Source organism: Mauremys reevesii, linkage group 11, assembly GCF_016161935.1.
Source record: "Mauremys reevesii isolate NIE-2019 linkage group 11, ASM1616193v1, whole genome shotgun sequence".
Taxonomy (NCBI): domain Eukaryota; kingdom Metazoa; phylum Chordata; order Testudines; family Geoemydidae; genus Mauremys; species Mauremys reevesii.
Genome location: NC_052633.1, coordinates 19,217,529 through 19,230,691, shown reverse-complemented (window position 1 = coordinate 19,230,691; position 13,163 = coordinate 19,217,529). Strand labels below are relative to the sequence as shown.

General features: G+C 41.9%; 1 protein-coding gene across 4 annotated transcripts in view; it reads left to right on the top strand.

The window, feature by feature from the left end:
* NBEAL1 (neurobeachin like 1) overlaps positions 1-13,163 on the top strand; it is a 150,224-nt gene that overhangs the window by 112,920 nt on the left and 24,141 nt on the right. For all 4 annotated transcript variants that reach the window (XM_039494373.1, XM_039494374.1, XM_039494371.1 and 1 more), the window contains 10 exons: positions 243-391; positions 1,772-1,905; positions 2,793-2,894; positions 4,170-4,265; positions 4,359-4,483; positions 5,476-5,616; positions 5,721-5,851; positions 6,563-6,672; positions 12,158-12,275; positions 12,910-13,007. In XM_039494373.1, coding sequence (XP_039350307.1) covers positions 243-391; positions 1,772-1,905; positions 2,793-2,894; positions 4,170-4,265; positions 4,359-4,483; positions 5,476-5,616; positions 5,721-5,851; positions 6,563-6,672; positions 12,158-12,275; positions 12,910-13,007 — 1,204 coding nt within the window. The remainder of the gene's footprint in view (positions 1-242; positions 392-1,771; positions 1,906-2,792; positions 2,895-4,169; positions 4,266-4,358; positions 4,484-5,475; positions 5,617-5,720; positions 5,852-6,562; positions 6,673-12,157; positions 12,276-12,909; positions 13,008-13,163) is intronic.

The following is a 13,163-nucleotide window of genomic DNA, read 5'->3' as shown; positions in this document are numbered from 1 at the left end:
AAGTGACTGGAATAGAAAGATTAAAAAGCTCTGCTATGAAATAAACAGGTTGAGGTATAAACATTGAATCAGAGAACTCATGAGCCTACTAATTAAAGTGAAATAGTGGAATGTTTTGTATGACATGCTCTTAAGACAGTTCAGATTTGATTCTTTTCTAAATTGTGCTTTTAGTTTGTGCCTGGTCGAACTGTGCAGTCTAGAAAAACACATAACATGGGATGGTGATGTTGTTGTTGTAGGGATGAAAAGGAGGAGCAGGGTCAGAAAGAAAAATTGGTACTGTCTGAAGAATGTGAACTCATTACACTAATTGATGTAATACCTGGCAGACTGGAGGTCACTACCCAGCACATCTGCTTCTATGATGGGAGCATTGAAAAAGAGGAAGGTGAGCATCACAATAGCGCTACTTCCTTTTAGTTCAGCAACATGTTCTTTCCAGCTAAACTTTATTTTTTTAGAACAAATACCAGTGTTGTTGACCTCTAGACACCTCTCTCTTAGCTAATTAACAGAGTTGCATATACAGTCGAACCCATTTATCTCGACCTCGGTTAACTTGCCAATCGTAAGTCGTCGACGTTTTTAGAAGAAAAACCACTCCTCTTCTTTGTCTCGGTTTTTTTCGGTTATGTTATGTCGATTCTTTAATCTCACTAATAATAATATCTCTCAAGAGCAGCGAAGACGCCGCCTTTACCCGCGGTAAACTACTAAACGGCGCGGCCCGCCCCGCCCCCCTCCTCTCCCCGCCTCCCCCCTGCCCTGCGCTCCGCCGCTGCGCCTCGCTCCCGCCGCGCGCCCCCCGGCCCCCCGCCCCGCCCCCCCCCCCGCCCCCCCCTCCCCCCCCCCCCCCCCCCAGCAGCCCGCCCCCCCCCAGCCCGCCTCACGCCGCCCCGCCCCCCCACGCCCCGCCCCCCCCCCCCCCCCCCCCCGCCCCCCCCGCCCCCCCCCCCGCCCCCCCCCCCCCCACCCCCGCCCCACCCCCACCCCCCCCCCCCCCCGCCGCGCCGCGCGCCCGCCCTGCCCCGCCCGCCCGGCCCGGCCGCGCCCCCCCCGGCCGCCGCCCCGCCCCGCCTCCCGCCCCCGCCGCCTGCCGCCCGCCGCCCCGCGCCCGCCGCCCCCCGCCCGCCCCCCCGCCCGCCGCCCCCGCCCGCTCGCGCCGCCCGCCGCCCGCGCGCCGCCCCCGCTTCCCGCCCCCCGCCCCGCCTCGCCCCCCCGCCGCCCCCCCCCGCCGCCCCCCGCCCGCCCCCCCCCCCCCCCCGCCCGCCGCCCCGCCGCCCGGCCGCCCCGCCCTCCCGCCCGGCCGCCGGCCGCTTATCTGCCAAGCACGTGGGCATCGTAATGTTCATTAGGCTAATGACTTCATATTGTTCCTTTCGAGCAAGGTGTCTGTAAATGTAGCCTATCCACTGAGCCATTTCACTAGTGCAGTCTTAAATTTTTTCCCCCTCTCCTGGGGTAGCATTAAGGCTGCTAATCATAGTCTAAGGAACAAAATTTCTTTGTATAATTTATACGAGTAATTGACAGGTCCCTATGATTTCTGCCATGTGTTCACCAGTTATGCTAACCACATGAGCTTTGTCACCTGTATGAATTGATAAGAAAAGTAGTTTGTAAGCATTAATCAGCGATATCTGTTTGGTGAGCTTTTATAAAAAGGTGTATAGTTTAACTCTGATACGTGAAACTGATCTTCAGAAAATTAACTGCACTGTTTCACCAAAAGAAACTGGATCAATAACTGAAGTTGTTCTGTTCACAGGAGTAGGTTTTGATTTCAAATGGTCCCTTTCTCAAATTCGAGAGATACACTTGCGCCGATACAACCTGAGGCGGTCAGCCTTGGAGATCTTCCTCACTGATCAGACCAACTACTTCCTTAACTTCAATAAGGAGGTATGGAATTGTCAAAGCTCCCCTGGTGGACTGTCAGCATAAGTGACAAATTCTAGTTTACTGGCTATGGCTAATGTGATTTTTGGCAGCTTCTGCAGCATTATATTAGGTCAAAGTACTTGCTAGATTGAGCTGCTCTGAGAAATTAGAATATGGATCTTTTTATGTTGTTGAAAACCCCAGTCTGGTTTCCAGTAAAATTGAATAGTCAAAAGAAGAACAAAACTCTTATTTTTTCATGTGCAATTACTATTTAATTTCTGCCTCATGAGAAATTATACCAGGGTAATTTCAACTTCTTTGTACTAAACAAATCATAAAAACTTTGTACAAATGAATTACAAAGCAATGGAGAATTACTATCCTACTATCATGCAGAGTGGGAAATTATTTATATCTTGCCCTTCGGATGGTTTGCAAATGCTGTGCTAATGTTTTCTTGGATAATTTAAATAGGATGAGGCTAAAATGAATAACTGAACAGGGCTGGGTTAGATACTGATGAATTGGTAAATGTTATGAATAGCTGTTACCTGGTGAATATTTAAAGTGAATAATTCATCAGAGTACCTTGTGTAGAAAAAGACTGATATAATATTAAACATGAAAAATGGCAGTGTTTTCTATTATGTTTACGTGGGAATAATGTGTAATTTTGCTGGGTTATGATTTTGCAAAAGTAGTATTTAAATTAATCACAAATAATACCCATTTTTAACTCCTGCAGCTAAATAAGTATCTAAAGATAAATAAATATCTTTTTGGCAACAAGAGGGCAGCACAGTTAAAAAATGTAGTAATTTTTTGCTTCATTAAGAATTTAATCCGTAGAGCAGTTGCTTTTGGTTTTATTAGCTGAATTTTCCAGTGTAAATGTTTTCTTACAGGTGAGAAACAAAGTGTACAGTCGAATCTTGTCACTCCGTTCTCCAAATATTTATGGGACCAGATCTCCACAGGAACTGTTTAAAGCTTCAGGCTTGATGCAGGTAAGATGAATTCAGCTGAAATGATTTAGGGTGTTTCAGTGCTTCTCAAAGAACTGCTTAATAATAAAGTAGTTAAACTAGGATATTTCATCTGACCTCTAAACTTTTGCATGTGCAGTTGTGCGTGCGCCCAGTTATTGCAGTTATACCACTTTGCAGGCCTATTTGTGTCTGCAGATGTTAGACGTACGACAAAAATTAGAGGACAGTTTTGCAAATTTGTCTTCTGGTGTCAGTACATGGGGCTTAGGTGAAAATTTCTTTTGCTCTGTGTACAAATTATTTGCTTTGTTATCTTATTATGGGTGCTTTCAACAAAACCCACTTAAAGATGTAGAGGTGTGGCCATGGTTCCTTGCTTCAGGTGCAGTATTATTGGCTTGTAAGCGAAGAGTCAATTTTCAGAAACATCATGAAATTTTGGCAATTTATCTAACTTCACAGGGCAGTCTTATTTTTCTGGGGTGTTTTTTTGTTTTGGTTTGGTTTTTGGGTTTTTTGGGCATCAACAGATCCTGTAGTTTTCTGTGAGAAATAGAGAAATGTATGATCTTATTAACATTAAGAATTCTCCAGTTTCCTCTTTTGTACCTTGGCCTTCCTAGCTCTGCACCTCAGCCACTTTCCTAGACAAAGAGGAATGGGAAAGAAGTTATCACCACCAATCCTTAGTTAGAAGGAAGGTTCAGAGTTACATAAGGCACTCCTTCCTCTTAAGGATATAAAATACTTAGTCTGCAGCACTTTCACAAGGATACTGGAATATTTCACTGATGCATATACAGTTAACTGAGGAAGATCAAAAGACTTTTTTTTTTTTTTTGGTTATTGGAATTCTTTATCAAATGCTCCCTTTTTCCAATATTTATTTACCTCTCTCCTTTACCTCTTCAGCTTTTTTTCTGTTTTGCTTTTTCTCCACTATTGCTCTTTCCCCCTTTCTTCTGTCCTTTTTGTTTGTGTAGTTTCATTTAGTTTAAAAAAAAAATTTATTGCCAGCCTGGGGCTGTTAGCTGTCCCCTGCATTTAACCTGAATTTGATAACCCCTTGCCTCTGTCAGGTGTCAGATAATCTCATCAAGAAACAGAGCACAGCCACAGATGCAGGAAGAATTTTAAACTAAGTTATGAAAATTGAAATTTGCAAATTCTTATGTGTTTAGTGCCCCTCACTATGAGAAATATCTCCTGGTAGCTAAGCATTGACAAGACACTCTACAACGACAAGAATTTCTTCAGTTTAATGATTTTAGTGTCGCCTTTTGTCTCCTTCAGAAATGGGTGAACAGAGAAATATCAAACTTTGACTATCTCATTCAATTGAACACCATGGCGGGACGAACTTACAATGACCTTGCCCAATATCCTGTGGTAAATTTTTTTTTGTTAATTGTCACTGGATAAATGTGATTATTTTGTGGAAAGATGGATTTTATATCTGAATTTTGAACTGTGGCTTTCTAGTTTCCTTGGGTCCTGCGAGATTACACTTCAGAAGAGTTGGACTTGAATAATCCTGCTGTCTTTAGGGATCTCTCCAAACCCATTGGGGTGGTGAATGAAAAGAATGCCAAAGCTGTGCAAGAAAAGTAAGTATTAAAATTCCCAGTTATGTTTCTCGTTTTAAGACTAATAATAATTCATTCTGAGAATTCCATAACTATTTGTAACTGTGACATTAATTGTTATAAAATTAGCCTGTTTGATGGCAAAGACATACATTAGCCATATAGCTTGGAACTATTAGGCAGCGATACTGTTATATTAACAGCAGCATATGCAACATTAAAGAGTCAAGTTTTATTGCCTCTAGCTCTAGGAGGTAAGAAATCTTTTTCAGGTTGGTTTGTTTCTCAGGGTTCAAGAGAGGAAACACAGGGTTTCAGAGGAACTAAGGGGCACCTGTCTGAAGTTGACTGGATCCAGATGATTGAAAATTTATCTTGTCCCCTATACATGTTTCTGGATAAAGGCATCCCAGATACAGCCATGCTGATGGATTTGACTAGAAGGAGGGATTATCCTATTTGGGTCTGGGCTTTCTCCTGGTGTTCTGAGTCCAAATTTTATCCTTGAAATAAGTTGAATCTCTTCTCTGGTAACGTTGTTGTAGATAGGAATGACAGCTACTTCCACTCACATGTGAGCGTAGTCATCCTTAAGTTTTGCTGGAGTGGGGAGCGAACACTTTGGCTTGTCTTGGTTGTCAGGCAGCACTTGTCAAGTTTCTTCCCAAACAGGGTTTCTCCTGGGAACGGAGGATTTACTGTGAATAATTACCTGATATCCATGGTTGGAGTCAGTGCTGGTTCCTGGGCACTGAATTTGTTTCTATGGCTTTTCCTGCCAGCCTCATGGCATTCAGTGATACATCTGCTATCTGATGCATTAACTGGGTGGGAACTTGCTGGCTGTGTCTTTTGGGACCTGAAATGGGAAAATAGTTATTTAAGTCCTAAATCCACCTCTTCTTCCTGCAATCAGAGGCACTCAGTATATGTTGCTGTAATTTTTAATCTGTGTGTATCAGACGTAGAGTGCTGTAGTTATGATTTTAAAGATCTTGAGCTCTGTCTTTTAGATATGAGAATTTTGAGGATCCTCTTGGGACGATTGACAAGTTTCACTATGGTACTCACTACTCAAATGCTGCTGGTGTCATGCATTATCTCATTCGAGTAGAGCCTTTCACCACACTGCATATCCAGCTTCAGAGTGGCAGGTAAATTGTGAATGAACATTAATATCTGTCTCTTCTCCCTCAGCTTCAATGATGGCTTTTTAATGGGAGCTTTCAAAATGTAACTTGAGCTTTCCAACCTGCAGGTTTGACTGTGCAGATCGGCAGTTCCATTCCATTCCTGCAACATGGCAAGCCCTTATGGATAACCCAAATGATGTGAAGGAGCTTATCCCAGAGTTCTTCTACTTCCCAGAGTTCTTGGAGAATCAAAATAGTAAACAGACTTTTCAGAATTTATTGAATAGCACATGCATCCCGCACACTACTAGAGAGCATTGTCAGAACCTGTTTAAGAACATTGAGGAAAACTGTTCTTGATTAGATTGAACATGTGAAAATTACTTTACGGTCATACTACCTTTTATCCATTTAGTGAGATGCCAGTTATGTTAAGCCACTATTTAACTTTGTAATTTAAAATTCTTACCCAGAGTTCTGGGATGGCTAAAAGTATTGATGTTTGGTTTAATCCAAAAGAAGAAAAGGGTTTTTTTTTTTTAAAAAGTTAAACAGTCTAAATTGCACTCATTACAGTTAACTTGCTTTAACTGTTCTGGATCCTAAACCCACCTCTTCAGGAAGAGATATGCTAACCCGGAACATGAGATCTTTTTGTAATTAGACCGGCCTGCAGAATCTAGACTCATAACTGGTATTTTCCAATGTGGTCTTGTATAACTTGAATTTACAGCAGTCTAAGACTCCAGGATTCTTCAGAAGTAAGAAAGCTCTTGTTAAACATAACCTATGTCGTTAAAGATAACTTTCCCTGCATGTTGACATGAGACATTACACTTTTTGGCTTCTTGCATTTCACTTATTAGATTTACTTATTCAGCTTCTTAATCTCTGATCTAGTGATCAAGATACTTGAAACATATTGTAATAACTTTTGAAACCAAATTGTCTTAATTATATTCCCTAGAGTTTAACTTGGGTCAGCTACAAATCTCCAAAGAAGTAGTGAATGATGTTGTTCTCCCAAAATGGGCCAAGTCACCTGAAGACTTCATTTGTAAACACAGGAAAGCACTGGTAAGACAATGACTACCTTAATCTTTGGATGAAGTAATGAAACAGAAATACAGTACATGCTTTTATTTTTATTTTACACACACACACACACACACACACACACACACACACACACACACACACACACACACACGAAATGGGAAGTTGATAGTAATCAATATAAATCAGAAGCTAGGAACTAGATGATTGATAAGAGAAGCAAAAGGACACAAGGAGAAATCTATGGCCAGCAGAGTTAACGATAATAATAATGAATTTCTTTAAATGTATTAAGAAAAAAAAAAAGTCCTACCAATGGTACTAGTCTATAGCAGGATGGAAATGATATAATTATAAATAATGATGCAGCAATAGACAGACATGTTCAATAAATATTTCTGTTCTGTACTTGGGAAAAAGCCAGATGATGTAGTCATATCATATAAATAGAATATACTTTCCATTTCAACAGTGGTTGTCTACTTCGTATGGCTGATGTAGATGTAGAGCAACAACTATAATTTTACATGTAGGTGATTAAGGCAGATAATTGCGTCAGGAGTAACAGTGTATCACTGTGATGCTTCCTTCGTATTTGTGAATCGGGCATTGAGTTGTTATATGTTCCATGGTCTATTCTGGGTGACCACAGTCGTGCACTGGAGAGTTTTTAATTTTCCATTTGTGCATCAAGTATCTGCATCTGTCATGGTTTGAATGGATGAGGTTTAGGGTTGCCCATAAGCTTTGGGGAAGATTGAAACCAGGAATCTTCTGCATTGGGTCTTTCACAAGATGTTTGTTTGTGGCTTCTTGTGAACTCCATTCAGCTTTCCAAGCTTCATCAGTGTTGAAGTTGCATTTTGAAGGTTAAGCGCATAGGTCGAAAAGGGCTTGCGTGACTTCAACCAGTGGTGAGGGATACCATTGAGGTCCTGGTGGAAGAGGAGATATTCATTTTCTTTGATTTGCTGGACTTCCCAGAGGGTTGCAGCATCATGGAGAACGGATGGGGGGAGTGATATGTGACAGCACAGGCAGCCAGGGTGTTGGGGTTGACCTGAGGGTTCCGCCAGTGCACCATATTGCAGTGTTCAGTTTGACATCAACAAGTCGAGTGTGGCTATTTTTCTGCACAAGATTGACACTTGTCTTCATATTGGTGGCTACTTTCTTCAGATGGTCGTGGAAGGTTAGCATGTGGTCCAGCTTCACTCCAAGATAAGTTTTTAAGTGGGGTCATGTTCCACAGTGTTGCAGCAGCAGGTCACTTTCAGGGTTGCTTAGTGTTCCTTTTACCAAGATGGAATGCGTTGACTGTTGTTTTGTGGGGGTTTGGTTTGAGCCTGTATTTCTGGAAATATTCCTCCCTGATGTTTAGATCCCCATTCAAGGTGGACTCAGTGTCACTGAAGGTGGCTGCTTGCGTTACCAGGGCAACGTCATCCGCATATGCAAATTTGCATGACTTCATTGGCAGCTTGTCACTTGTGTAGACATTTGAAGAGTGTTGGGGTGAGTACTGAGCCTTGTGGCAGTCCATTGTGGAGGAACCGGGGCAAACTGACTGTCGCTCAAATGGACACATAGTCACCTATTGTTCAGCATTGTCCATAGCAGGCATAGTGTTTTGAGGCAGGGGATGATCCTTGCAAGCTTTCAAAATCAGGGCTTTAATCCAGACCGTATCATAGGCCAATGACAGGTCTGCAAAGGCTGTGCTGGTCTTGGATTTCAACAGTAACTCAGGAGGATGTTAAACAGCAGCTACTAAAGTCAGACATTCTTAAATCAGCAGGTCTGATTCAAGAGTTTTTTAAAAGAGCTGGCCAAGGAGTTCTCTCGCCCACTAGTGTGTGATTTTCATTAAGTCTTGGAACACTGCGGAAGAAAGCTATGTTGTACCGATATTTCAATGAGTTGACTCAAATAACTATAGGCCTGTCAGATTGACATCAATCCCAGGCAAAATAACAGAATGGCTGATATAGGACTCAATAAAGAATTAAAGGAGGACAGTATAGTTAATGCCAATTAACATGGGTTTATGGAAAGAAGATCCTGTCAGACTAACTTTATCTTTTTTGATGAGATTACAAGTTTGGTTTGTAGGTAATAGTACTGGTGTAATAGACTTCTGTAAGGCATTTGACTTGGTACTACATGACATTAAGAAACTAGAAGGATTCAGAATCAACACGGTGCACTTCAAAGTGTATTTTAAACTGGCTAACTGATAGGTCTCAGTATGTAAATAGGGCAACATTATCAAGAGGGTGTTTTTCTAGTGGGGTCCCAGGGATGTTAGTTTTTTGCCCTCTGCTATTTAACATTTTTATTAATGATCTGGAAGAAAACTAAATCATTACAGATAAAGTTTTCAGATGACGCAAAGATTGGGGGAGTGGTAAATAATTTAGAGGACAGGTCATGGATACAGATAGATTTATATTGCTTGATAAGCAGGGAGCAAGCATACTGCTCATTTTAATATGGCCAAGTGTCAGATCATACATCTAGGAACAAAACACACACGCCATACTAACAGGATGGGGGACTCTATCCTGGGAAGTGGTGACTCTGAAAAGGACTTGGGGGTCATGGTGGATAATCAGTTGAACATGAGCTCCAGTGCGACACTGTGGCCAAAAGGCAATCCTTGGATATATAGACAAAGGAGTATTGAGTAGATGTAGGGAGATTATATTACCTCTGTGTGTGGTACTGGTGTGGCTGCCGCTGGACTACTGGGTCCAGTTTGGTGCCCACAATACAAGAAGAATATTGATAAACTGGAGAGGGTTCAGAGATGAGCCACAAGAGAGATTATTGGTCTGGAAAACCGCCAGAGCAGCCGCTCCCCCGCAGCTCCCAAGGGCCGGGAATGGGGAACCGTGGCCAATGGGAGCTTCAGGGGAGGTACCCATAGGTGAGGGCAGCATGTAGAGCCCTCTCCCCACCCCCCCGGGACTGCAGGGATGTAGTGCTGGCCGTTTCCAGGAACGGTGCAGGACCAGGGCAGGCCCCCCTGCACGCCGCTGCCACCCTGGAGCCGCTCCAGGTAAGAGGTGCCGAGCCAGAGCCCACACCCTGAACCCCTCCTGGACCCCAACTCCCTGCCAAGCTCCCTGCCTGCACCCCATCCCCCTGCCCTGAGACCCCCTGCTGCACCCTGTATCCCAACCCTCTGCCCTGAGAACCCTGGTGCACCCTTCCTGCACCCCAACACTCTGCCCTGAGACCCATGGTGCACCCCTCCTGCATCCCAACCCCCTGCCCTGAGCCCCCTCCTGCACTCCGCACCCCCTCCTGCACCCCAACCCCCTGCCTTGAGCCCCCTCCTGCACTCCGCGCCCCCTCCTGCACCCCAACCCCCTTCCCTAAGATCCCTTGTACACCCGCACCGCTCCTGTGCCCCAACCCATTGCCCTGAGCCCCTTCCTGCACACTGCACCCTGTCCTGCACCCCATCTCAGACCCCAACCCCCTTCCCCAGCCCTACATTCATGCCCCTCCATGCAATTTCCCCACCCAGAAAAAGTTTGCTCACCCTTGGACTAGATGATCACAATTGTCCCTTCTTGCTTTCTAATCTATGACTAAGCATCAGGAAGTTTACTGTTGATCTTTTACATTTTCCTTTTTAAAATTTCATTCCTTTACTCCTAGCTGTAATCCTTTATTGCAATTATTAAATAATAGGATGTCAAGTGATTAAAAAAATTAATCGCGATTAATTGCGCTCTTAAACAATAAGATATTTATTTAAATATTTGTGGATGTTTTCTACGTTATCAAATATATTGATTTCCATTACAACACAGAATACAAAGTATACAGTGCTCGCTTTATATTTATTTTTTATTACAAATATTTGCACTGTAAAAAACAAAAGAAATAGTATTTTTCAATACACCTCCTACAAGTACTGTGGTGCAATCTCTTTATCATGAAAGTTGAACTTACAAATGTAGAATGTTGTACCAAAAAAAACTGCATTCAAAAATAACACAATGTAAAACTTTAGAGCCTACAAGTCCACTCAGTCCTACTTCTTTTTCAGTCAACTACTCAGACAAACAAGTTTGGTTACAATCTGCAGGAGATAATGCTGCCCGTTTCTTGTTTACAGTATCACCTGAAAGTGAGAACAGACTTTCACATGGCACTGTTTTAGCCGGCTTTGCAAGATATTTATGTGTCAGATGTGCTAAAGATTCATTCATATGTCCTGTCATGGTTCAGCCACCATTCCAGCATCCATGCATCCATGGCGGGTTCTGCTTGATACCGCTCCAAAGCAGAGCGGACTGATGCATGTTCATTTTCATCATCTGAGTCAGATGCTACCAGCAGAAGGTTGATTTTCTTTTTTGGTGGTTCGGGTGCTGTAGTTTCCGCATTGGAGTGTTGCTCTTTCAAGACTTCTGAAAGCATGCTCCACACCTGGTCTCTCTCAGATTTTGGATGGCACTTCAGCTTCTTAAATTTTGGGTCAAGTGCTGTAGCTATTTTTAGAAATCTCATATCGATGCCTTCTTTGCGTTTTGTCAAATCTGCTGTGAAAGTGTTCTTAAAATGAACATGTGCTGGGTCATCATCCGAGACTGCTATAACATGAAATATATGGCAGAATGCAGGTAAAACAGAGTAGGAGACATACAGTTCTCCCCTAATGAGTTCAGTCACAAATTTAATCAATACATTATATTTTTAACGAACATCATCAGGATGGAAGCATGTCCTTGGGAATGATGGCTGAAGCATGAAGGGGCATAAGAATGTTTAGCATATCTGGCACGTAAATACCTTGCAACACTGGCTCCAAAAGTGCCATGCGAAAGCTTGTTCTCATTTTCAGGTGATGTTGTAAATAAGAAGCAGGCAGCAGTATCTCCCATACATATAAACAAAAGAGTTTGTCTTAGCAGCTGGATGAACAAGAAGAAGGACTGAGTGGACTTGTAGGCTGAGTTTTACATTGTTTTGTTTTTGAGTGCAGTTATGTAATTAAAAAAATCTACATTTGTAAGTTCAACTTTCATGATAAAGAGATTGCACTACAGTACTTGGAGGAGGTGAATTGAAAAACTATTTCTATCATTTTTACAGTGCAAATATTTGTAATAAAAATAATATAAAGTGAGCACTGTACACTTTCTATTCTGTGTTGTAATGGAAATTGATATATTTGAATGTGTAGAAGAACATGCAAAAATATTTAATAAATTTAAATTGGTATTCTATTGTTTAACAGGGCGATTAATCGATTCATTTTTTTGAGTTAATCGTGTGAATTAACTGCAGTTAATCGACAGCCCTATTAAATAATACCTCTCCTTTCTTCACATTAATGTCCTTAGCACATATGCATATTCTTACACATCTGTTGAACTGCTGCTGATGTGCATGCATCTTAGGCAGTTTGTGGACACTCTAATTTTTTTGTATATCTGGGAGAAAGAGTTAGTACTTCAATTGCTGATATTAATTCTTTCTGTCTTAGGAGTCTGAGTATGTCTCTGCTCATCTCCATGAATGGATAGATTTGATTTTTGGCTACAAACAGAGGGGACCAGCTGCAGTGGAGGCGCTCAATGTGTTCTATTACTGTACTTATGAAGGTACAAAACTGTGCTCTCTTCTTGTCACTGCAATCATATTTGTGGGGTTTGAGAAATATCTGGAAACAGATTCCTCATCAAGAATGCAGTATAGTGCCATATGGTAAAAGAACAGAATATTTGATGTTCAGATAAGGAAATGTGAATTTTTAATTAAAAACCCTCTTTAGCCCTTTTGTAGGGACTTTATAATTGCTTCTGTTCCATTAACAAACAGTTCTGTAAGATTCCATTGGAAACATATTGGAACTTATTTTTTAGAGTCTAGTCATAGTAATTTACTATAGAACATATTTTAGAAGGTAAACTTTAGAAAGTCTTTAATCAAGAAAGTATATTCTGGGTTACTTTTTGCGCACATTAAATAAAGAAAATTTATCTTCCCAAAAGCCAGATGCTGCAACCAAAACACTTACTTTCTTCTGTAGGAGAAAGTTTGCAGAATGGAACTTTTAGAAGACTACGTAAAATAAAACTGATGGTGGTTGATAATTTTATAGAGAGAAGGGGTAATGGTTTTGCAGTTAGTGTATATTTTCCTACATCTGTTTCGTATCTCTTTCTTCAGTGAGTTATGTGTAGACAATGCTGCTTTTTGTTTTACTGCCCTCTACTACTCTGGTTATGATTCCAGGAGCTGTGGATTTAGATGCCTTAACAGATGAGAAGGAAAGGAAAGCTTTAGAAGGGATGATTAACAATTTTGGACAAACACCCTGTCAGCTGCTGAAGGTAAATTTCTCTTTGTAGCAATAAACACACAAGTTCCATATCAGTCAGTTTTGGGAAGATATACACTTGAATGGCAGGGGCTTGTAGAAGGATTATGCAACCATTGTGATGGCCATTGTTCCTTTAAGAGTCTATTCCAGGTATTATAACCTGTAA